Below are 27,116 nucleotides of genomic sequence, written 5' to 3' on the forward strand. Positions count from 1 at the left end.
CAAATTTCTTTTGATCGGGTCGGAATCGGATAAAAATCCGACCCAAGAGTAAAACGTACCTTTATGACAGTGTCATGGTAATGTGAGTCAAATGAGATGGTAGGATCATATCCACCTTCTCTTCACTTAATCATAAAAACAAAGAAAGCAAAAAATAGTTAAACGTGCTTCATGTTGGTCCTAGATCCAAATCTGCCATTTCTTGCAGCTTTCTCCAACAAAAAAAAAACTTGTGACAGTTTCAACAACAGAATTTAAAGATCAAGCCTGCGTTTTGGGCTGCCGCTTTTACAATAACAAGTGTGCTTTATGTATCAATGAGCATTCAAATAAGATTTTGGAGAAGATCAAGCATACCCCTATGCATGGAAGGAAGGAAATCATGTTGGAAGGAAGGAATTCAAAATCGAAACCATGATTAGTTTCTCGAAAAAAGAAAGAAAGAAAGGATGGTTGGGAAATCATTTCCTAGTTTTTTTCGATTTCTTACACGGAGAAACCGCCCTCAGGATTAGAGACCTAGTTGCGCTGACTCTGTCTGCTGTACTTGCAGTTTCTGTCAGTCTTGACGATATAAAACTTTGTGGGCTTACCACTCGTCCCCTCAGCATCAACCATTTGAGCTTTCTTCATTGAACAGTTTTAGCTATCATGATCTACTGATTGGCCATTGTTAGTCAAATGACAGTCCTAGATCTTTGTAATGAGTTCGAAGTCATTTTCGATAATCAAAACTCCACTGCTTCAAAAACCATCCATTTCCTAAAGTTGTTATTCCTCTATGTTTTACGTCTGCTTCTGATGCAAGGCAGGATGGACCCGGATCCATACAACCTGACCCAGGCAATGGACCAGATTTGCACCCTGAGATTGGGGATCAGACCCAAGTAGTGGATTCGATCCAGATTCCTGTACCGAGACGTGAAGAAGAGGTCCCTCTTCATACCTACTCCAGACGAGCACATAGAGTACATGCTGGGATGCCCCAGATCCAGCAACATCGAGTTTGTCTCGGGTCCAGTCCCTGGACCCGGGCTCCAGATCTGTTTGCAACTTATTAATACTCTGTTTAGGGTTGCGTGAAAAAGGAAAGGAAAGAAATCAAAGATTGCAACAGCCTTCCTTCAACATTTTAGTCTTTTTTGATATTCTTTTATTCCTTATGTGATTAGCTTGTTCTTTTTCATTCACCTACTGTTATTGCTTCCTTCCCAACAGTTCCATCATTTGTTTTTAGTTGATGCTCCATTGAAACAAAAGAAACAAACAACACTCATATTTTTTGGGTGGCCTTTTTTTTCCTATTATCACTGCATATCGCACAGTCGTAATGGTCGTGCCCACCATTTTCACAAACAGTTGTTTCACAGCTGATTCTTCTCACTGCATCAAGTGGTATCAAAGCTTAGGGTTCCTCCTTCAACAGCGTGATGTCTCATGAGGCGAAGACCGCTCCGGCAAGTGGCAAGGAGCGGGAGGACACCGACAACGAAGATCCACTGGCGCAGATGATGGCCATGATGACTAAGGTTCAAGAAAGTTTGTTGCGAGTGAGCAAATATGTGACTGGTATGTCGAAGCGCATGGATGGGATCGAGGCTCGAATGGGCGTTCTTGAATTGTCAGTAGGCGAGCTTGCAAAGCATATGAACCAATTGAGCGAAAGGGATGCAGGTCGCGACAACCTCTCACAACCGGTACCCTCTCCTAACACAAGCATGTTCGCTATTATCGACTCTGGAGTGGGGGTTGTTCAGCCGAACCTAGTGTGCGCTGATGGACCCTCCAGCTATGGTGTGTTTGCACAGGTCCGACCTCGACCTCTGACTCCAGGTCTGCAGATCAGACCCGGTTTGCTAGGTTCAGGAGTGGCCCTGAACCAGGGTGCTGGCACTGCAGCGTCGGCCAGGCTGAGGGCTGACCAGGCCCCACTTCCCGAGGTTGTGCGTGGGGGCGCTGCTGTAGCCCACCAACGCACAGAGAGTCATGGACCATTGTGGCTGGGTTCGAACCCGAGAGGGTTCGGCCCAGATTATTTTGCAGCGGGGCCCAGGCCCGGTTTTCAGGGACCATCCTTTGGGTCCCCGAAAGCGGGTCCGAGTTTCAAACCCCCTTACCCAACCTACTCAGTTGGGTTCGGTTCGTGGTTCACCCTGAATCAGACCCAACCCTTTAATTGTGACCCACAAAATGGATCCAGTGTTGACCCAAACTTGTATCGGACTTGGACGGAGCTCCAGTTTGAATTTGAGTTAGGTCAAAACCAGACCTATTTTGTTATGGATCAAGGATCGAGTTCGAACCAAGCATTCTCACACCATAACTCGATCCATGATCTTACCCATCCCATTCTGGGTCCGACGAGTAACTTAGGATTAGACCCGATCTATATCCAATCAGGCAAATTATCTCAATAATATACCAACCAAACTCAATCCCCGCACTCAAACCAACCCATTAACCAATCCTCGATCCAAAACCCAATACCTTACCCGACCTAACACCACTATCCTCGCTTGGCCCATAACTCAAACTCGTATTATCCCATTCCTACCCACCTAGAGCCCGAGACCTGACCAACCCTTCCACCTATAGCAGGGCCACCTGTCATACCGATGCCACAACGTCGGCCACATATAGTTCCCACTCACGGGCGAGCCAGACAAAGACAGATTCCTGGGCAAATTCAATAGGAACCGGTGCGACCAGAGCGCCGACCACAGGTCACCGGAGTTCATCAACATCAGTTACTAGGAGAGCAATATCGTGCTGAAGGAGATGAGGTCGTGTTGGATGATGACGCTTTCTTAAACGAGTACCCCGCAGGCATGGTGGATGCCCGTCAGCAGAGAGTAACAGAGCACCCTTCCACATACTGGGTGAAGCTGGATCTTCAAGAGTTCGCAAGTCGTTTCGATGTGGAGCAGTTCTTCGACTGGTCTTATGCAGTCCAGTTCTTCTTTGACTACCACACTGTCGTTGAACACCATTGTGTCTCACTAGCGTCTACTCGGTTGAGAGGCCTAGAGTAGACATGGTAGGTTGAGTTGCAGAGGTCGAGGGAACGACAGTGGCTAGAGCGCGTACAGACATGGGAGGAGATGCAGAGGTTGATGCAGTCCAAGTTTGTGCCGTCAGACCACGCCGAGAGAGCCTACAAGGAGTACCTTACCTTGCGTCAAGGCACACGAATTATGGCAGAGTACACTGCAGAGTTCCATCGTCTTTCCCTACGAGTGCAGATCAAGGAGACCGCTCGCCAGCAGATCACGAGGTATATTTCTGGTCTCCGTCTTGTTATTTCTGATGACTTCAATTGTGTCACAGTCGAGTCTTTAAATCAGGCAAGCAGTTATGCCATGAACATCGAGGAGAAGTTGAAAAGGAGGCAGGATTATCGAGTCTCCCGTAGTGACCAGTCCAGTTGACCCAAGTCGAGTTTTCCTACGAGGAGAGAGAGCTCCCCTAGAAAGGAAGACTCAAAGTCCACCCCTGGAGTCGACCCTAGCAAACCCAACCATTCTGGACCCGCTTACCACACTAGATCCAAAGCCAAGCCCAGTGAATCTACCATTCGTTGCTTCAGGTGTCAGGAGTTAGGTCATGTTGCATCCAAGTGCCCCATCGTGAGCAAGAGCACCCATTTCGTCGAGGGTATTGTTGAGTCAGTGTCCGATAGTGAGAGTGAGGATGAGACATTTGTCGAGGGAGATAATGAGAGGAAAGTTGTCGAGTTCGACGGCAATGTCGAAAATTTGTTATCCATCTGTCATGTTTTGACCGCACCCCGAGAGACGGCCCCAGCAAAATGGTTGCGAAATAACATTTTTAGAATTAGGTACAACTATGAGGGGCACGCGTGTGATGTTATCATTGATACTGAGGTGTGCGAGAATATGGTGTCCGAGAGCGTCGTGTCGACCTTGAACTTAAAAACGGATAAACTGTCTCAACCTTATAAGATGACGTGGTTCAAGAAGGGGAACGAGGTCCCTATCAACCAGCGTTGTCTAGTTCGGTTTTCTATGAAGGAGCATTACCACGATGAGGTGTGGTGTGATGTAGCTCCCATGAACGCGTGTCACATCTTTTTGGGATGTCTCTGGCATTTTGACCGCAAGACCATTCATAATGGCCATAGGAACACCTACTCGTTCATATTTAAGGGTCATAAGATAGTCCTTCTCCCCATCAAGGAGACTGGTTTTTCCACGGTGGATAAACCTGAGCGAGTTCTCCGACTTGCAGGCCTATCCTATCAGTCTTTCTTGAGCCATTGTCGAGAGAATGGTTATTGTTATGCCCTGGTGGCTAAGTTGTCGACGAGTACGTCCTTGCTCGTTCCCGCGGGCATCACACCCCTTATTGAGGAGTTTCGCGACATTATGCCAGATGACCTCCCAGATGGCTTACCTTCCACGTGGGTGGTGCAGCACACTATTGATTTTGTTCTTGGATCGAGCCTGCCTAACCTCCCTGCATATCGCATGAACCCGTCGGAGCATGCTGAGTTGTTGAGGCAGGTTCAGGAGTTACTGCAAAAGGGCTTTATTCATAAAAGTGTGAGCCCTTGCGCAGTACCCGCCCTGCTCACCCCTAAGAAAGATGGGTTCATGCGCATGTGTGTAGATAGTCGAGTGATCAATCGCATCACTGTCAAATACCGTTTTCCCATCCCTCGTTTGGATGATATGTTTGACATGTTGGCTGGTGCTTCCATTTTCTCCAAAATCGGTTTAAAAAGCGGGTATCATCAGATTCGTAGCCGACAGGGGGATGAGTGAAAGAGGATATTCAAAACACGTGATGGGTTGTATGAGTGGTTAGTCATGCCATTTGGGTTATCTAACGCCCCAAGTACTTTCATGAATATGATGACCCAAGTGTTGCGTCCTTGTATAAGAAAGTTTGTCGTTGTATATTTTGATGATATTTTGATTTATAGCTCATCTTTGTCTGATCACTTGAGTCACCTGCGTCAGGTCTTAGAGATTTTAAGGAAAGAAAAATTATATGTCAATGCCAAAAAGTGTGAGTTTATGACATCCAGTGTCGTATTCTTAGGTTTTATTGTGTCATCTGATGGACTTAAGGCAGATCCCACAAAAATCTGTGTGATCGTAGATTGACCTACCCCAAAGACTATAAGAGAGGTTCATAGTTTCCACGGGTTAGCCACTTTTTACCGACATTTTGTGAGAAACCTCATCACCCTTATCACGGAGTGCCTAAACGGTACTAGTTTTCATTGGACGGCTGCTGCTAGAAGGGCCTTTACTATTATCAAAGAGAAAATGACTAGTGCCCTTGTCTTGGCCCTTCCTGATTTTAGTACAGTCTTTGAGGTTGAGTGTGATGCCTCTAAAGTGAGGATTGGTGCGGTCTTGAGTCAGAACCGCAGACCCGTTGCTTTTTTTAGTGAGAAGCTGACTCAGTCCAGGTGTTAATACTCCACTTATGACGTTGAGTTTTACGCTGTAGTGCAAGCCCTTCATGATTGGAGGCATTATCTTATTTATAAGGAGTTTGTCTTGTACACGGATCATGAGGCATTGAAGTATCTGAATAGTCAAAAGAAGTTGAGTGCTCGTCATGCCAAGTGGGTCAGTTTCTTGCAAGAGTACACCTTCACGATTTACCATCAATCTGGTACTCTGAACAAGGTGGCTGATGCTCTTAGCAAAAAGAACAGTCTTCTGATGACTATGTCGATGCAGGTCATTGGGTTCGAACAGTGCAAGGAGTTGTAGCCGACAAACCCTGATTTTCAGCAAGTCTGGGAAGGGTGTCTCTCCTCTGATCGCACTACCGATCAACGATTTAGTATCCATAATGGTTACCTCTTTCACGGTAACAAGTTATGTGTGTCTGTCTTCTCTCTTAGACTTCAGTTGATTTTCGAGTTACATGAATGGGGACTAGCTGAGCATTTTGGACATGATAAGACGTTCGCTCTATTAGATAAACACTACTTTTGGCCCAAAATGCGCAAAGATGTTGTCAAGTTTGTTTAGAGTTGTCGTGTATGTCAAGTGTTCAAGGGTCGACGTCAGAACAATGGATTGTATACTTCGTTACCCATCCCTGAGCGTCCCTGGGAGCATGTGTCCATGGATTTTATTGTGGGTCTCCTTAAAACCCCGCATCATTTTGATTCAATGGCTATTTTTGTCCCGTGTAAGTGAACCACTGATGCCACACTAGTAGCTTTCTATTACTTTAAGGACGTGGCCCGCTTTCATGGTTTACCTCACATGATCACTTTAGATCGTGACATGCATTTTATGAGCCATTTTTGGAAATCATTATGGGCCTTGTTGAAGACCAAGCTTCAGTTCAGTAGTGCTTACCACCCTCAAACAGATGGCCAAACCAAAATTGTCAACCACACCTTAGGAAACCTGTTACGGAGTCTCGTGGGGGAGAATGTCAAAACATGGGACCTAGTATTGCCCCAAGCCGAGTTCGCATATAACAGCTCCATCAACCGGTCTACAGGCAAATCTTCTTTCCAAGTGGTTTATGGTCGGTCACCCATGCATATAGTAGACCTAGCACCTGTGCCTAGTATCCCAGACCCAGCCCCGGATGCATTTGATGTCATCGAGTACGTGCGTGATATCCACAGATAGGTCTGAGCCAAACTTGTTGAAAGCTACTAAGCCTACAAAGCTTTCGTGGATCAAGGTCGTCGTGATGTCCAGTTTCAAGTTAGTCAGTTAGTATGGGTTTACTTGCGTCCCGAGTGTTTTCCAGTAAGTACCTATAACAAGTTGAGTCCTAAGAAGTATGATCATTTTAAGATTCTTAAGTAGTTGGGTCCTAATGCCTACCTCCTTAAAGTACCCGAAGATTGACACATTTCACCTATATTCAATGTGTCTGATCTATATGCTTCTAGAGACAACAAGTCGTCAGAGCCGACTTCTTCCCAACCAGGGGAGAATGATGCAGGACAGGATGGACCCAGATCCATACAACCTGACCTAGGTGTCAGTGGACCGGATTTATACCCTGGGATTGAGGATCGGACCCAAGTAGTGGATTCGATTCAGATTCCCGTACCGAGACATGAAGAAGAGGTCCCTCTTCGTACCTACTCCAGACGAGCATAGAGAGTACAAGGCGGGATGCCCCAGATCCAGCAGCATCGAGTTTGTCTCGGGTCCAAGGACTCAACCAGGTCTCCAGATCCATTTGCAACTTATTAATACCCTGTTTAGGGTTGCGTGAAAGAAGAGAGAAAAGAAATCAAAGATTGGAGCAGCCTTCCTTCAACTTTTTGGTCTTTTTTTATATTCTTTTATTCCTTATGTGATTAGCTTGTTCTTTTTCATTCACGTACTGTTATTGCTTCTTCTCAACAGTTCCGACGCTCTATTGAAATAAAAGAAACAAACAGCACCCATATTTTTTGGGTGGCCTTTTTTTTTCTGTTATCACTGCATATCACACGATCGTCGTGCCCACCATTTCCGCAAACAGTTGTTTCACAGCCGATCCTCCCAACTGCATCAGCTTCATATTTACTTAGGAAACGGTTTGGATTCCTGCAGGATGTGATTAGTATCAGATTCAGGTACTCAGATATTGGCGAATTGGAGTCGGATTCGGTTGGAGAAGAGGTGCATATATATAAAACCAAATATAACTAAACAAATATAATCACATTCAGATATCGAATGGACTAGTTAAGAAATCTTAAACCCTAATCTGAACAGGATTATTAACCGGACTTGGTTCCCATTACGGATGCCAACTAATCAAATGGCTGATAACATTGGATTCTTTAAAATTCTTTAATTTTATTTTTTTTGTTAGGCCAAGCTAAAACCCTCCGTACACCCCAAACCCTAAATTACACTGATGGGTTTTGAACCTGCAACGTCCCAACACAAAGGTGACATACACTAGCTAGCTCCCCCCCCACCATCTTTACTTTTCAGCATAGAAAACCAACGTGCTTACCCTTTGGCTTTGAGCCAAGTAGTCATTCTGTTGTCACTAAAGAACTTCAACTTAGCTTCATTATGTACATCTAGGGGTATCAATGGGCCGGGTTTGACTTGGATTCGACCCGTACCAAACCCTACAGGTTAGGGTTTCATGATAAGTAAGAAAGTCCGATTGGAATCCAGGTCAGGCCGGAAGGGCCTGATTAGTATATGGATCCGGGTATGGTTTGTGAGATTTACATGCCATACCCGGGTTCAACCCTATTTTCCATTAAGATCAGTGATTTTTCAATGTAAAAGAGATAAAAAATACTATTTTATAGGGTATGGACCGGGTCTGGTTATGTAATCCTTAAAGGACCTGGGTATGGTTTTCCTTATAGTGGACTCGATCAGACCTGAGCCTGGACCTGGTACCAGCACCTCAAAGTCATATCCAGATTCAGATCCACTTGAGTCTGAACTAGATCCGACCCGCTGACACCCTATGTACATCCACTTACAGCACATGGATATTCCATTTTGACTCTTGTTCCATATTGAATGTTTTAGAAAAAAATGACCAGATCCTCATGTCATGTGACATAGCATCTACCTTACTTTAACCCTTCATGTGCTTCACGGAGGCAGGACCAGGTGCAATCACATTGCACAAATGCAATGTGCTGCTGCACCTAATCACCATCCATCTTCCGTTGTACAGCCTGTCAGAGTGGGGCCCAACAGCAGATATATGGTGAACAGGAGCAGCAGCACATTGCATTTGTGGCCTTAGTGATTGCAATTAGGTGGTGATCCTCCTTCCTTCCCAATGTTGTCAGTATGAAATGGGCCAACGATTCAGGTGAATTGGCCGATACAGATTCTCAAGTGAATCGTTTTGAATCGGCCAAAAAATAACAATAAAAATATTACGTGCATTCAGAACGTGATACATGTTAAATTTATTAAATTAATATTAAAAAATTAATTTAAGCTATTTTTTTACATTTGTTAAAAATAACCGATTCAAGTCAGTATCATATGGATTTTCTGGCGATACGATAAGTATCGGTCGATTGAGGCTGATACGCACCGTTGCTAACCAATTAATTAGTGATTGCTTATTTCAGTGCTCCGTCGGTTTGGTGGGAGCAATTTGCTCAAGTCACCATGTGATGACGTTGTAAGTTCGAACCCTGCTGCTATGGGTGGTTGTATAACTGACTTGTCTAAATTAATCCCAGCCAGCTTGATCATAAAAAAAAAATTAATAATAATAAAAAAATAATTTCTTACCTTGAATGTCCAGCCAAGCACATGCTAAAAGCAACAATTTGATAAGCTTCATACCTTCACCGCTTCAACGGAGACTGTAGCTCGCATGTTTGATGGGATATATGAAGGGGTGTCAACGGGTCGGGTTTACCTGGACCTGACCCGAACCAAACCCTATAGTGTTTGGGTATAGTGATAAATAATAAGACCTGATTAAGACCCGGTTCTGGATCCAAAGGTCCGATTAATACATGGACCCGAGTATAGTTTGTGAAATTTTATACCAGACTCTGACCCGATCTGAGTTACCATTAAGACCTAGAAAATTTTAATGTAAAAATGATAAAAAATATGGTTTTAACGGGTATGGACCGGGTCTGGTTCATGTACTTTTTATCAGGTCTGGGCATGATTTTTTATAGTGGACCTGATTAAGCCCGAGTTCAGACCCAATACCATACCCGAAAACCGGGTCCAAGTCTGGTTTCACCTGGTCCAAACCAAACCCGACCAGTTGACACCCCTACATATGCGGGTACTCAATCTAGATAGAAATGAAATCTAAGGAGTATGAACAATTTAAAATTTAAAACCTTGGTCACTTTTTTTTTTTTTTTTTGAGAAGAATGGCAAATAAACCTTTATCGTTCACAATATATAGTTTATGGACCAGCTTCAAGCAATAGGAAGTCATATTTTTGGAGGGAGTTGGACGCACTTTGCTTAGAGTTGGACACAAGCTATGCCACATGGACGCATCATTCTGGCGGTGTTTCTATAGTGACACGAGTCGGACACCATTTTGATGGTGTGTCCATGGTGACATGAGCTGCTGATACACTCGGACACTGATTCGTAGGTACAGTTAATATTTTAATAATTTTAATGTTTTATTATGTTTTTGAAAAAAAAAAATTTTAATATTGAAATGTTAATAAAGAGTTTTTATTAATTAAAAATTAAACCTATTTTTCTAAAAGATTTGCAAATTTACAAGTCAAACCTATGTCACGCATCCTCGTACGTGTCCGCTTATCTTTGTGACATAGGCAACAAGTTACCCTTCAGCTTCATTTAGGTGATTTGAGAGTTTTTTAACCTAAAACAATTCATTGGATCACTGAAGTGGTGGTGGATCGGTGGAAAAGAAGACAAGTGATGGGTAGGGATGTAAATGGTTCAGATTCGGGTCAGAAATAAACATGCATTATCAAGTTCGACTTAGTTGGATTTGGCCTAATCTAATTTGGATTCAGATTCTGATTTGAATTTGGATGAAAAAAGATAAAACATAAACCCCGTATCACTACAAGGATGCAGGCCAATAACGTCCATATATCTCACAACTATTACCCTATTTCTCACCACTATAAGCCTATAATAGCAAGATTTTTTGTCAATAAGTTGTCGAAAAAAAAAACTTTGTTGAGTAATAACGATGACATTTATAGCTCACCGTTAAAGGGTGAATCAACATCAACGGAGAATCTTGTCAGAACTAGGAACACCAATAGCGGCATGACAATCTTTAATGGTGAAGTTATTTTAACGATGAAATAGGATATAATGGTGAGAATTAATACATCATTATAGGCTATAATACAGTGATCTCGCCTATAACGGTGAGACAAGAATCTTGCCGTTATAGGCTATAAACCTCCAAACAAAAAATTAGTTTTCAAATTTTTTTTACATTCAACAAAAACTTGCAACAAACGTATACTTAAAATATGTTTTCAAAAATACCCTCACGTACATCCTCTCCAAGCCGGCAACAAACATATACACTTCTAATATTTACATAAATCAAAATTTAATTTGTGTCATGGATTTATACATTTTCAAAGTTATGTAGCATCTTTTTTAATTAGATGTTACGTAACCCTGAAAATATATACACATAACAGGAGAATCAAAACAATTAGACCATAAACAAGTAAACAAAGAGTTTAAAAATTATAGCAAAGTAGAAAATTGTAGTTAAACAAAGTGAGTTTAAAAATTTTAGATCTAGGATGAAGGGTTCTGTCTGTGCATATGCATGAAGGTCTGCATCTCCTTTCTAAACTTTCTATCTGCTTCTCTTTCTATCGCACCATTTTTCACCTTTCTCGTTTTTGTTCTTCTCAATCTGTCCTTTATTCTTCTCTTAATTGTTGGAGCTTTATCTGTGTCGCCTCTAGCAGAGAAGATAGCTCTGAAGCTCATATCTAGCTGTAAAAGGTTGGTTTGGATGGAATGACAAATGCATGCTTTTCGAAGAACTTGGCAAAGATGTCTCACTACGTCGTCGATGGACCTCCTTGTGAAGAAGATGTTGAGATTTCAATCTCTACATATTGCAGTTTCGCCTGCGTCATTAATAATTGGTTATCAGTCACTAATGATAATGTACAAAATAAAATGAATGAATATGGCACTACAAAGTGTAAGTTACTTATAAAGGTGTTTTCTGCTTCACTACAAATGAATGTCTTGCGATCTGAATATGTGTGCAAATCTTTGTAGAATGCACTCGCCGTCGGTTCCTACCCATCTATTTCAATTTGCAAATAACAAATTAAGAATTTATTAGATCAAACATATTTAATACTATAATATATAAAAAAAATAAACTTAAGAAATAAGAAATATATTTACACTTAATTGAGTCAGATTTTTAGTTAGGTTTAGGTTTTAGTCGGATCTAGGTTTGGGATTACATGCAAAACTTAATACCAAACCCACCTAATAGACTCATATTCGGGTAAGGTATCAGGTTGCACCTGAACTGTTTACATCCTAACTAGTGGGTGCATATACTAAAATCAAAATATGGCTTGAGAGGACGGCCTTGGACTTGGAAACCATTGCGAGCGTAGTCAAATGGATCATAGTTTGGAAAGACTTTGCAAAATTGTTTGAATTAATATTCTTGGATGGCATCAAAATAAGTGTATCATGCATGGTCATTCAACTTACTTTTGGCATGATATAAGGTTAGATTGTTGGAAAAGGCTTCAAAATAAACTATTTTCTACGATGATAATGTATATATCACTTGATTTTTTATAAAGATTTGATTGATTTATTGTTTGCCACTAAAGTACTTTTGAAAAATGTTTAGTCCTATATCTAAGAGGGAGAGATTTTTTTGGTGGTTTAAATATTATTTTTTGCATTTTTAAACCTTTGGAAACCTTTGTATCTTAGAGTGACTTACATGAACTGACACATCAACCATCCGTGTGTGTATGCGTAAGGGCATTTTGATGCAAGGGCGTTTGAGGCACAATGTGATGCTTTGATAACACACTTTGTAATTCTTATCCTCACAGTGGTGCGACACACATTTAGAGGTGTCTTGGTTTGTTTTGATTGAATCAAGCTTACCTTGACTTTTGACTGAGCCAACTTTGACTTTCAGTTTTACGTATTGATTGGGCTCATTTGAGAGTATTTAAAGGTGTTTATGAGTCTGTGACTGTTGGGCATTTTTGGAGGTCCTTGATCGATGGTGAAAGGAGAGCGATAATTCAAGGTTATTTTTGTCTATTGTTTAAATCATTGAATTTATGACCATTCAATATAATTTATCATCCAAAACCTTGTTAGCCTTCCTAAGTTACAAATACTTCATTTTTGACTTTTTGATTATCAAATTTTCTGATTCTTAAACTTTCTTACTTTCTATCCTTTTGTTTCTCGTTTGGCTGCAAGTTCGTGTGTGGGTGATGATAAAAAGATTTGAATGTTATGAAGATGAGACTTACCCGGATTACGTAAATCCTTTTTAAGATTAATTATGGGGACATCGTTGCAAGCTCCGACCATCCTTCGCCTGACGAGAAGGTAAAGACATGGCAAGTTTCACAATCTTCATAGCTTGAATCGCGCCACCGTAGATTTCAATATACAAATAAAAGATAAAAACATGTATAAATACATAATCCAAAAATTAAATGAAATTAAAATAAGTTGATTAGGGATTTAAAAAAATACTTTTTTCAGACTCGAAGGTCTCTTTATCATTCATGCTCCTTCTTGTCCGTTAGCATATAGATATGAGTGTTCTTGAATGGTGTTGGGACAACATAACGGCATGACTTGCATAGACGTGTTCTTGCAGGGCCAACACGTAGGTATTTAGATTTAGATTTTTTGATAATTTTTAGGTAATTTTCTGATGTTCAAGGTATAGGGGTGAACCCCTATTTATAGAGTACTAGGAGAGTCTTCCCTTGGAAGGAAGACTCATCCAAGAAGAGTCCTCCTACCGTATAAGATGGTTGGATAAGATATAGATATTTCTGAAATGCTCCTTTAGGACCCCATATGATCTTTTCCTTTTTGCTGATTTCATGTTCAGGTCCTTTATATCCTAGATCATGGATTCTCACTTTGGGTGCGGTTGAGAGTGGCTCTATGATGCCTTGTTGGTTTCTACCCAATCCCTTAAAAGCTTGGTACCCCATGGTTAAGGTGATTCTCCACCCATTGAGGTATTGAAAGACTTGTTTGTACTAAGCGTAACTTTTAAAATGAGAATCGTCTATCATCTTCTTGTACTGGAGGCTTTGGTGTCAAGAGACAATTCTGTGAGAAAATAAGGGTATATTCTTTTTGACTTGGTTCGCACCACCTCCTTGACATTTCTTCTTAAGTGAGAGTATAGAGATATTGTCTTTTTGTAGGATGAGATCTTTCTTACGAGACACAGAAAGAGATACCTTGGTATGATCGTTTGGTGGGTCCAGGCGAATGACAATTACCTTATGGGACATCCCTGAAGATTTTTCTTTCTCCTGTGAAACATACCTTGTCTGTATTTTCATGCCCTCATGCTAGCACACTTGGTGAACCACTAATGGTTAACAGAGACCATCACTACATGAGTTGACTCGAGGAATGCAGACCACTGTGTTGGTTGATGCTTTGTTGATCTGTTTTGAGAACCATTCCTCTCTAAGCTCACAAGCTTGGACTTTTTTCTCTTTATTGTGGTTTACATTCACATTTTTGTATGACTATTCTTGCTCTTGATTTATAAGGAAGTTACCATTTTTGATGTTGTTCTGAATAACATGTCCGAGGATAAAACATTCATCAGTGTAGTGCCCCACAACTTTGTGGCATCGATAGTACTTAGTCGGGTTGTTTCCTTTCATTTGTAGTGGGTTCAACACCTCGGGTAACTTCACCAATCCTTCCTTTAACAAGAGATCCAGAATGTCTGATCAAGCTTATTGGAACTTGGAGAATACTCTGTCCTTAGTCTATTTTGGGTTTGCCTTTTTTGGGGTGGTTCTCTTGTTGCTTGCCTTCTGACCCTTATTGCCTTGCTTCTGGTGGCCTTGGACAATGTTGAATTGACCCTTGGACAAGTCTGACTTCTTGTATATTTTGTTGTCCCTGTTGTGGTTTAGGAACCCGTTATACACTCATCTTTGAATGCCTACCTCAAAAGTTATAACCTTCTTGATAAGTTCAGTGTATGTTTTAATGTGAGTCAAGTTGTTGAGGCTTCATAGAGGTTGAGAGAAGTTGTCCAGTAGGATGACCAATGCATGAGAGTCTGAGATTGACTCCTTCATCATACTGTCTATGGAAGAACACCTGTTGATGAACGTGTGAGCACCTTTCTCTTTCTTTTGTTTCAGGTTGTAAAACTGACTGATGGTGAGAAGGGTCCTTAGATTGAATTTAAATTGTTCTATGAACAAATTTATGACTTGATTAAATTTTCTTTTGTTCTAGAGGTTCAGAGTGACAAACCATTTCTAATGCCTCTCCCTTCAGGCTTCTGGAGAACCAATTAATTGGCTTCCTATCGTTGTTTTGATATTTGACCATACTTTTCATGAATAAGGACAAGTGAGTCCTTGGGTCCCTTTTTCTCTGAACTTTAAGAATTTTGGAGGAGACTTATCATCCTCATCACCGTATCCTTCTGGTAGAAAGTTGTTTATGAAATATTCTTTCCAGTTCTTATCTATATATCTTATTTCTGATATTAGGTTTTGGACCATGTCTTCCAATAATTTGATCTTTTTATTCGACTAGGGCGACATGGTTTGATCTGGACGGGTCAACCTAGATATGTGGACTCCCCTCTCCACATTAGAAAGTTGGGACTCTCCCCACTAATTGTGCTCTTTGTTCACTTGTGGCTTTAGAGTCTGTCTGGTCTTTCTTTTGGTCTCTCTATCGGACCGTGCCCTCTCACATTATGACTTGTGGGCTCTTCAGGCTCTTCTTTCAGCTCTTGCTTATTATTGTCTCAACTGTTCTTAGATCTCTCTCATCTTTTCCTTTATTCATTTTATATTTTGTCTTAGTTGTGCAAGTACATCCGCTTCCTTGGACCAGGCTTTGAAATGCGAGGTCCTAGGGGTTCGTCTTGTGGTCGACTCACCTGTACTAAAGCTATCCATTTTGTAACCTGTGTAAGAAACTTTATAAGACTAGTGGGGGTGCCATTTTTTAGACCAAGCTTTGAAGTGTGAGGTCTTAAAAATTTATTTTTTGGTAGACTCATCCATGTTAGAACTACCTATCTCGTAACCCTCTCAGAAAACTTTATGAGATCGATGAGGATACCATTGTGAGATGAACTCAGGGAACATCAGAGTCTTTCTCCTTTTTGGGTCATCCATAGACTCAACAGGAATGTTTGTGTGGGTCCTTTCTTTAAGATCATCATCGAATATGATGTTTTGCATCAGATGGGGTGACATCCCTTACGTGATATTCTCCAAAGGTGGTTCTTCTGGGATGGATTAGATTTAGTGTTTTCAAGTATGCATTATACCCCAAGCAAAGCAACAAGAGATTTTCAAGATAATGGGTACCTTAAAAACCTTTATTCACTAATCCAGAATGCCTCTTCGGGTTTTAAGACTCTCTTTCGGGTCCACACTGATATACCTATGCTAACAACTTAAATGTACTAATGTAGAGAATATGACTCCAGTGATACTACCACCGATATACTCAAGTTAACAACTTAAGAATACTCATAGGGGGATCCAGAGATTCAAATAATAGGACAGTAGAATTTGAAAAATGCCAATAAAAGAAAGGCTATTTTCCTAAAAGATGAGGAAGATAAAAATAAAGAGTACACAATGAGATCAAGCAGTGTTTCAAAACAAGTCCTAACTTGCTGGAGGTTGTATTTTTTTATTTTTTATGTAACATGTAAATCTCTAGCAAGTATTTCTAAAATTATAAGAACACCTAGGTGTAATATTGATGCATGAATCTAATGCAAAGCAACCTATTCATGAGATAACATAAATTAAATAAAAAATTATCAAAAAGAAGCAAAAGAAGGCACAAACGCGAAGATCTATAAATGAGACTACTTGTCAGCAGACGATAGAACCTGCAGACATGAGGGTATGCAAATGGCACTGCCTATCAGTGGACGACATAACTTGCAGATACAAGGGTTTGTGAATGGCAGTGCCTATCAGCGAACGACAGAACCTGCATACATGAGGGTCTGCAGATGACATTGCCTGTCAAAGGAATGGCAAAACCTGCAGATATGAGGATCTGCAGATAACATTGCCTACAACGAACGACAGAATCTGCACACGCGAGATCTGCAAATGACCAAACATTACCAAACAACACAGTCTTGCAGAATTTTCCAACAGACATTGTCATATGACGAATATACAAACACAAGGGTCTTCAAACGATGATTGGCAGACGACCAAAGCTTAGCGGATGGCCAAAGCTCAATAGACAACCAAAGCTCAGAGGATGGCAAAACCGAGATTGTCGACCGACAGAGACAGACAACTTGAGAAAAAATAATTTTTTCAAAATTTGTCCATGATGCAATTCTAGCTACGAAAATTAAAAAAAGTATGGTGTCCCATCACGGTAGCCAAAAACTATTGATAAAAGATTTAAATATTGGGAAGATGAGACTTACCTGAATTATGTAAATCCTTTTTAAGATTATGAGGACATTATTACAAGTTTTGACCGTCCTTTGCCTGACGAGAAGGTAAATATGTTAGAGGTTTCTCAATCTTTGCAGCTTGAATTGCGTCGCCACAAATTTCAATATAAAAATAAAAGATAAAAACATGTATAAATACCTAATCCAAAGATTAAATGAAATTAGAATAAGTAGATTAGGGATCTGGAAAAATACCTTTTTCATATTTGAAGGTTTGTTTTTTCGTTCATGCTCCTTATTTTCCGTTGGCATGTAGATATGAGTGTTCTTCAATGGTGTCAGGACATTGTACCAGCAAGACTTGTGTAGACGTGTTCTTGCAGAGCCAGCATGTAGGTATCTAGATGTAGATTTTTTGATAATTTTTAGTTAATTTCTTAATGTTCAAGGTATAGGGGTAAGCCCCTATTTATAGAGTTTTAGGAGAGTCTTTCCTCAGAAAGATGACCCATCCAAGAAGAGTCCTCCTGCCGTATAAGGCAGTTGGATGATATAGGAATAAGCCACAACTTATCCATGTGTTCGGTGCAACGAACGGTGTTATGCTTTGTTGTCCCGTAGCAGACAATACTTTGCTCTACCGTCCTGTAATGAACGACATTATGTTCTGCCGTCAAATAATGGACGATTATCCGATTTGCCATCCAAGTGTGAGGGGTATCCAATTCTTGATGGTTACCTGCAAACACTTGTCTTCAAAAGATATTAGCAATTGTGCATCATAAAACTTTTGTGTCTAGAGTGGGATATGTCACCTGGTATTGTGAAGCAGTGTCATTCTGGAGGTTCAAGCCTAGTTGTATCCTGGAAACTCAGTTGTGCACAAACATAACTTTCAAACTTGAAAATCACGAAGTGGAGCGATTGAGGTTCTAAAGATAGCAATATTAAGAATGTGCCTCTAAGCTTGGGATCTCGGTTTTCTAAAATTCTGTTTTTGGTCATCGTGTTCCAACATAGATGACTCCTCTCTCAAGCATGCATTTCCCAACCTTTTTTCTTAGGTAAGAACAAAGAGACTTGCATTTCTCAATCTTTCTCTTTTCATACATGCTCACATAGACAACTACATCGAAGAGGACACACACCTATTACAATTGATACAACTAGAGCTACATCTTTGTTTCTTACATGAAAGTTGGAGAGATTTTCTGATGACCTGAGAGAATGGTATGCCACTTAGGATAGGGCTCGTAAGTGAGCTGAATGAGACAAGCTTAAAGTGTTCAAGCCTGGTTCATTCTTGCGGTGAGACAAGCTGAAGTTTGATCTCATAATCAGTTTGAGTTAAATGAGTCAAGTTCGAGCTGACTTATTTATAAAAAAAATGCATTTTTTTAAAGCTAAAATAAATAGGATCACAAAAAAAATATATGTAAAATATATCTAAAATCTATTTCTTACTACATAATGAACTTATATGAGTCAAGACGAGCCGAGCTCCTATTGTTCATATTCAGCTTGCCGAGCTTACTTTACGAGTTTGAATGAGCTCTTTACGAGCCAAACATGAGCCCAGCCACAAGCAGCTCAGCTTGTTTCCCATCCATACTCAGTAATAGAATCTGATGTGTCTTGGTTTCCTTGCTTTGTTATCTTTGTTTTTTTGTTTCTGCCTGCTGCTGCTCAGGTGATCTCTCACCACCCTGTTCCCTAAATTCCCTGTGCAATTTCTTCATATCTTTGATTAAATTTATTTTCATTAAAAAAATGATAATGACTAAAACCAAAATAACTTGGATGTTTAAGTGGGCATCCTACACTGGTCAACTCACTTGTTCTTAAAAGAAAATAGTAGCTACAGTAATTGTTTTGTTAAAGATTCGATGCGATTCTTAAACTAACACAACAATGAAAATGACAATAATAGTCAATGGTAATGTCAGTGCTTATCATGATGACGACGAATGGTACGTATGATACCACCCACTGGCTGCATAGCATATACTATCTCTCACAGACTCACACCAACCCACCAAAGTGCTCCTTGAAGAAGATGTAGATTGGATTAGATAATCGATTGGTCACAAAATTTTATACTGTAAATTGATAAAGCCACTTTGATTTTAGTACTAGAAAAATGATAGCATGCATCTGTATTAGAAAGATGACAGTATGCATCTGATGCTACTTTATGCGCTTCCAGAACTTTAATTTGCCGCTGAAAATAACTTTTAGTTAAAGCTGCACTCACAAACTGGGGTCAACCCCAAGCCTTTCCTGCTCTCTCTAAATGCAGCATTTTAAAACATATATGCTGCCTGATTTAATGTAGACTTGATAGTGGCTGGCCATATGGTCATCCACAAAAAAAGTTGTATGAAACTTTGGTTGGTGGTTCGAGAAGTCTAGGAACCCTCGCCGAGAACCGGGTCACTTAATGGCCCACCACCATGAGAGGTAAACCCCATGTGAGGTCACCAACACCCAAGACCTTAAAGAGCCCACCAGTTAAAAGCAATCCACACAACTTTTGTGTAGATGGTGATGTTAATTTTTCATATACTCTGTAGCATCTTAAGATCTTAAGCAAAACATCTTTGGGTAGTTGTATTCACATCAGGTTCATTTGCATAGGTCTGGTCCATTTGCAAATAAATACATAGGAAAGTTGTATTCACATCAGGTCAGAATTGAACAGCCAAAAGTCATAAAAGTTCCATACTGAATCTGGTTCATTTGCGTCCCTAAGTGGTCGGTGCATGGCTCTAGGCATCATGGGATCTGATTCAGATCAAGTCACTACAAATACAAGAGAAACACCCCAATTAAAGTTCTCAAACTCAACACACCTGCAATTTGTCTACGTGCAGATATGATGAGCCAAAACGATTTCCCTTTCCCACCTGTTGCCCAAGTATCAGACCAAAAGGTGAGATCAAGACAATGCCACCAACTACAAATATACATGTTCATGCATGGTTATAATTGCTAGCTTAGCAAGATATATAGCTTATTCTGTGTTTAAGAAAATGATACACGCAGGCCGTATACTCCGAGAAACAACGCCATGGAAGATGGTGGTACGCTGCCTTCCATTACGTCACTGCCATGGTTGGTGTCGGGGTTCTCAGTTTGCCTTATGCTGTATCGTACTTTGGTTGGTAAGTAATCTCATGCCATCAATTTCAACGTACATGATGGTAAGTGACAATGAGATTCAATCTCTTATGGCATTGATTGGTTAAACACTGTCATCACTTTCAAGAAGTTCATAATATTGGTCTTATTGCACCTTAGAAATGATGCTTTGTCCAAGTTTTGAACTTGAAAGCAATAAAGATGATGGTAACAAACAGCAATAGCAGTTAAGACTTGTTGATAACTACTTGTCTAGTTGAATAGTTAAATGAGTGCGTATCAGGTCAGAGCGACCTCTGACGGTAACGATGTCATTCATCCATGCGATGAACGGCATCAAAGCACCATGGTTGGACTCAGCATCTCGTAGATGGGTCCCACATTTTTACCGTGCACCGTGTAGATATAAAATGAAACCTTGAGTTAAAGATTCATTAATAATTGAGCTGATGACCTTAAAACATTAATTTTCAGGGGACCTGGAGTATTGGTGCTGCTATTGTCATGGGCGATCACCTTGTTCACATTGTGGGAACTGATACATCTACACGAACATGTGCCTGGAAGGCGTTTTGATCGATATCACGAGCTGGGACAGTACGCATTGGGGCCCAAGCTGGGACTGTGGGTCATCTTGCCTCAGCAATTGATTGTTCAAATGGGGTGTGACATCGTGTTCATGATCATTGGAGGGAAGTCCCTCATGAAATCTGCAGAGATTATCTGTTCAAACTGCAAACAGTTTAGGCAGTCATATTGGATATGCATCTTTGGAACCATCCATGTCTTCCTCTCTCAGCTCCCAAATTTTGATTCTGTTGCTGGAGTGTCCCTAGTGGCCACAATCATGTCCCTAACGTAAATGAGCTCTCTCTCTCTCTCATATATATATATATATATATATATATATATGAAACTTTTGAACTTTTGGTTCGTCACCAATCATGATTAAGGCTTCTGTTCTATCTTGCTCAATTGGTGCAGCTACTCCACAATGGCATGGGCGGCTTGTCTAGCCAGGGGACCAATACCGAACGTGAACTATGCTTTGAAAAGGACCAGCCCCACTGATGCCATGTTCAGAGTGTTCAGTGCACTAGGGCAGATATCCTCTGCATATGCAGGCCATGGGGTTGTCATGGAAATCCAGGCAACAATCCCATCAACCCCACAGAAGCCATCAATCATACCCATGTGGAAGGGCTCCGTTATTGCCTACATCATCACTGCCTTCTGCTACTTCCCCACTGCACTCATTGGGTTCTGGGCTTTTGGACAGGACGTGGATGACAACATCCTCATGTCCCTTAGACGCCCACAGTGGCTGGTTGCTGCTGCAAATATGATGGTAGTCATTCATGTTACGGGAAGTTACCAGGTGAGACCAAGTCAGTAAATATCATGCCAGTCTTTCTTATCTTTGCATATATAAGCGTTGCTATTGCTTGTGTTTTGTTACTATTTAATCACAATAAGATGGGATTTTCTTACATGGATAACAAAAAATAAAAAATAAAATTTAAAGAAGCCCACAAGGGCTCCGGTCATGTATACGGGCGACTTGTGAATGTCACCAAGTTAACAGGACATCACAAGTTGGAAACCAATGGATGACATCTCTTGCTGCAAGGTCGAAGCTGGGTGTATACTTACTACCCGGTGGGCATGGGGACCTCAAGGGTTTTACCAAGAGGTCAGACAATGTGTCATTGATTTTGGGGGGCGGGTAGTTTTTTTTTTTTTTTGAAAAAAAAAGTTAATAAAAAAAGCTTTTTGTCCCTATTTTGCACAACATACCAAAAAACAAAGCCTACCTTTTTCTATCTTCCAAAATCATCCTTTCATTTCAAAATGTTAGGTCAAATGTGTGCTTTTGTATACAGTTATCTTAAAGATGGTTTTCCAATGCTTGGCAAAAAGGAGGGCTGATTTTGAAAAATGGGACAAAGGAAGGATGGTTTAGGTTTGCCTTATAAGGGAGGGATGATTATATATGGAAAAGACTCAAAGACAAATAAAAAATGACTATCACGAAGTTTGATGAAAATTTTTAATTTCAAAATATCATAAAATTTTGCCTCACTACAAATTTCTTATGAATGAGATCCGTGACGTTGATAAAAAGAAATTTCAATTTCTCGTGGAAAATGCTCCGCATGTCTGGTTGGAGCCCAACTCCAACTCGCCTATATAAAAATATAAATATATAAATAAATAAATAATATATATATATATATATATATATATATATATATATATATATAATAAAAAAACAATTTGCCTGCTAACTTTTTGCACATGAAAGAGCAACCATTCTTTTTCCAAGATAGTTTGCACTTTTGTTCATTCTCAACAATGTGGGCGACCTATGATTTAATAGCATCCTGGCATGGCTTGATTCTTAGATTTTAAAAGTTGTCACCTATACCACTAGTGTTTTTAAAGCATCTTTCTGCTTTTTCTTTCTTTCTCACTTTTGGTTATCCCCAAAATATGCTAGAAAGAATAATAGATAGTTTCTAACAGCTTTAAACAGATTTTATTACCAAAAATCTTAACAAGCTCCAACAGTTTTTTGGAAGGCGTTTGTTATACTCAAGGGAAGAATATTTCCTTTGAAAGAGCCACTTTAGAATAAATGTACTTTATCAGGGAGGGTGGTATGAACTCATTTCGATAGGAAAGTTGTTTTTTTGCATTTATTATGAAATTTATTTCAAATACCCGCCAAATGTTTTGGTCTAATTTATGTATACACCAAACTTTTGGGAATTTTCCCACCAAAGTTTGGTAATAGTTAATCAAATTTCTCTGAACCTAAATTGTCGTTAGGTTATCCATGGGTAGGGTGGGTAGGGGACTGGCCCGGCCTGGGCTCGTTTAGAGCTCGGCCCGACGGGCTTTAAGTGCTGCCCGACTCCAAGATGGATCAGCCCGTTTATTAACGGTATGAGTTTTGGCCTGGTTTTCGACGGACTTGGGTTTGAAGAGCAGCCCATGGCCTGGCTCATTGGTCCGATAGGCCAATGTGGAGTGGGTCAGGTTCAACTTGAACCCGACCCAAATCCATTTGTAAATAGTAATAATTAACAAGTTCCCAACTTTCTATGTACCCAACTAATTATCTTTAGATTTTTCATAAATTAATGCAACTAATTAGGTAAATAGTACGTAATAGTTACCAAGTTATTATGCAATAGTTAATTTTTTAAAATTTTATATTATTACAAAATTAATAAATTACTCAAGCCCATTAGATCAGAGGCCGGGTTTCGGCCTGGTACTAACGGGATAGCGCCTAAAATCTTGTCTCCACCCATCGGGCCACCAGCCCCTATGCCCACCCCTATCCATGGGTCCCTATGCCCACCCCTATCCATGGGTTAGTCTTTGTGTACATTGTGGATGGTGAATATGCCAAATCACTTTTCATATGACTTATCTGCCTTCTATCCCTAACTCATGTTTTAAAGTTACTATTTTTATTTTTAACTTTTCTTCATGCTTAACTAAAAGTACTGTTTTGCCCATACAATATGCCCAATCACAACTACTGTATTCAAAATTAGTTTGCACTTGATGAACATACCTCAAACCTATGGTCCTAGATTTACTATTTACCCTTGTACAAATGCATTCAGGATTTCCCTACATGCATGGATAACAATCTTTTGCCCTCACAACGTGCCCTTCAGATTATGATAAAAATAGATGGATATGGTTATGGATCAATACTGACCCAATGCTAATTTGTATTATGAAAAATGGGCCTGAATTTGGATCCAGATCCAACTTAAATATGACAATGATACCATTGGTATTCGAATTTGCAATGTCCCAACATAAGGTGACGTGCACAAGCTGCTCCTACCAAACAAGCGAAGCCCCCGTTGGTCAAGGGAGAAGAGCTTTTCACAAAGGAACAGGCAAGTATGAATAGATTGATCATTTTCTTAGAGAAATAACAGAATTTAGTGACGGTAACTATTCCGGGTGTCAATTGCTTAACCCAAATAAAAAGTTTGGGGGGAATTTGAAAAGCCCTAAAAGTTTGGTTGCACATGAATTGGACCAAAACATTTAGTGGGCTTTTGAAAAATTAATTTCCTTCATTATGTGAGTTTCAATGTATATTTTTCATAGACATGTTTGTTTCGCAGTATAGAAAATAAACTCTATTTCCTATGAAACTCTTTCATAGAAAAGGGAATGAAAAGAACGCCCCCAAAATATTTCTAGAACAGGAGAATGAACAACCATGGAAGGAGATCATACTGTCCTGGTTTCAAATGAAAAAAGAAATAGTAAGAATCTAAGCCCATTGTTTCAGGTTTACGCCATGCCAATATTTGACATGATCGAGACAGTGCTAGTGAATAAGTTCGGCTTTGCAAAGACTGCCATGTTGCGCATTGTAGCTCGAACAACCTATGTTGGTGAGTGATTATTTATTTATTTTTTTTAATGATGCGAAACCTGCCTAGGAATTAGGGGTAAATCCGGATTAGATTGGGATTAGCTAAATACATCGGAAAGTTGGATACAAATTGGGTCAGAACATTCAAAATTCATAAAAGTTGTGTACTGGATCCGGTCAGTTTGCATCCCTAGGAATGAGGGTCATTTGATAAGCCCCTCTCATAGATATTGTGTGATATATTCCAAGGAGAATCAATGCTCAACTAGAAGGGAGGAAACGGGGATAGGTCCGAACCCATTCCATTTGAGGCAGGAATGGAGGACATGAAACGAGGAATGAACAAGGATGAAGGTGAAAATCAAAACCCATGCACGAATGGAGGGCATAATTTTGAAACCAGGTTGGGGTGAAGAGAGCTTGTCCCCTGCACCCGCCCCAGTCTACTGCCATTAATTAGGGGTGGCAATCGGGCTGGGTTGGCATGTCAGCATACCTCAACCCGAACTCGACCCGTTTATTAAACGGGTCGGCTGTGGCAAACACGAACCCGGTCCATTTAATAAACGGGTAACCCGACACCAGAGGCGTAGCTAAGGGGGGCAGGACTGGGCTGTAGCCCAGTCCTGCCTCCCGAAACAGTTAATTTTTTTTTTTTTTAAAAGCCCAGTCCTAGCCCAGCCCTGATTCCATATGAAATAGATTTTTATCCATTTTTTAGCCCAGCCCTGACTCCAGCAAATAGTTTGATTTGTCCATATGAAATAGATTTTTATTAATAATTGTAGCCATTTTTTATTTTATCTCAATTTTTTTTTTTGGGGGCGTTGCCCCCGAACCCCCGACTATCACACATTTTTTTTTTCTACACCCCTGTTTGCCCCCCCCTCGCATGAATCCTAGCTACGTCCTTGCCCAACACGACCCGCCAACCCATTTAATAAATGGGTTGGGTCGGATAAACGGGTTCTCAGGTTCGTGGGTCAGGTTGGTGGGTCGGGTTTGCGGGTTGACCCACCTACCTAACCCGTTTAATAAACGGGTCAGGCGGGTTGGCATACCCCTAACACGAACCCGACCCGTTTAATAAACGGGTTAGGCGGGTCGACCCGTTTATTAAACGGGTTCATTTTTTCCAAACCCGAACCCGCCTAAGAGGTGGGTTAGCGGGTCGGGTCAGGTTTTGCCACCCCTAACTGCCATCCCTATAGATCCTCAACAAGATTAAACTCCATCATCTTCCCAAGAACCACTCTAACCACTTGAGCAACCTTAGGCTAGCTTTTAATATCTCATTATTTGCTTAAGAAGAAAAATAAAAATATAGTAGCAACTTCTTATTGGTGGTGGTCTTTCTTCAGCTGTCACTTTGCTAATCGCCGTCACATTTCCATTTTTTGGCGACCTGTTGGGCTTCTTTGGAGGATTTGCCTTTGCACCAAATTCCTTCTTTGTAAGTATAATTAAGATGCTGATTAAGTCTAGATCTTATTATAGTTGTAAATAAAGGCAAGATTTTTCTTTTTTTAATATATATATATATATATACATTCTAAAATTACTTTTTATTTTATGTAGATTCCATGCATACTTTGGTTAACAGTCAAGAAGCCAAGAAGGCTCAGCTACTCATGGTTGGTGAATTGGGTAAGCACATAAACCATCATTCTTTTTTTTTTTTTTTGCTTAAAATGTTAGCAGAGTATAAAAGTGATGCATAGCGGTTGCTCTACTCCTACACTATTAAAAGCAAGAATAATGAAAATTGATAAATGATTAAAGCAAAAAATTAAAGAAAATATCAATAATTTCTTTCAAAACTCTAATTGAGAAACCTATAATGAGTATATAAGGGAACATGGGAAACCCTTGGATTAGTTTAGATGTTATACTGATCCATTACTTAGAAAAATATTCAAATCTAAATAAACACCAATAAAAACCTTAAATTAAACTGGATCCAACCCGAACTACACTTTGCTTCTCTCTACATTAAAAAGGAAATCCTCAAAGTTTGGAAGGATCCAAAGATCTCATTTTAGAGTTCACACTATAGAACATCCAATAGTCTTGCATGGGGGGTTGGCGTAATGGGTGGGGGCCTTGGCAACTAGACGGGTGGTCAAAGTTCGATTCTCATGGGTGTCTCCTCTCTGTGCAAGCTGACACTTAGAATAGGCTTGGGTGGTTGGGACCTAACATAATCGATCCATTTGGGGCTGAATTGGCTCTTATTGTAATATTTATTACTTTAATAATTTTCTTTTAAATTTTTTGATGATTCTTTAAATTATAAAAGTGAACTTAACCAATTGGGTTTGAAACCGATACTGACAACATAGGTTTGCAGGGCTGCATCTTGCTGGGCTTAGTGATCATGTTCGTCTGTTCCGTGGGCGGTTTGAGAAACATAATCGTCGATGCCTCTACGTACAGATTTTTTGGATGA

At 40.3% G+C, this 27,116-nt stretch overlaps 1 protein-coding gene across 1 annotated transcript; it reads left to right on the plus strand.

Moving 5' to 3' along the window:
* Nucleotides 1-3,101: 3,101 nt before the first annotated feature.
* Nucleotides 3,102-27,116, plus strand: LOC149816199 (lysine histidine transporter-like 6). The gene is made up of 10 exons (XM_089988068.1): nt 3,102-3,274; nt 3,587-3,746; nt 3,963-4,562; nt 20,155-20,273; nt 20,725-21,108; nt 21,235-21,628; nt 24,581-24,686; nt 26,029-26,120; nt 26,246-26,314; nt 27,018-27,116. The coding sequence occupies exons 1-10, from the start codon at nt 3,102-3,104 to the stop codon at nt 27,114-27,116; spliced, it is 2,196 nt and encodes a 731-aa protein (XP_089844194.1).

Source organism: Nuphar pumila, chromosome 14 (assembly GCF_984573655.1).
Source record: "Nuphar pumila chromosome 14, dmNupPumi1.hap1.1, whole genome shotgun sequence".
In the NCBI taxonomy this organism is placed as follows: domain Eukaryota; kingdom Viridiplantae; phylum Streptophyta; class Magnoliopsida; order Nymphaeales; family Nymphaeaceae; genus Nuphar; species Nuphar pumila.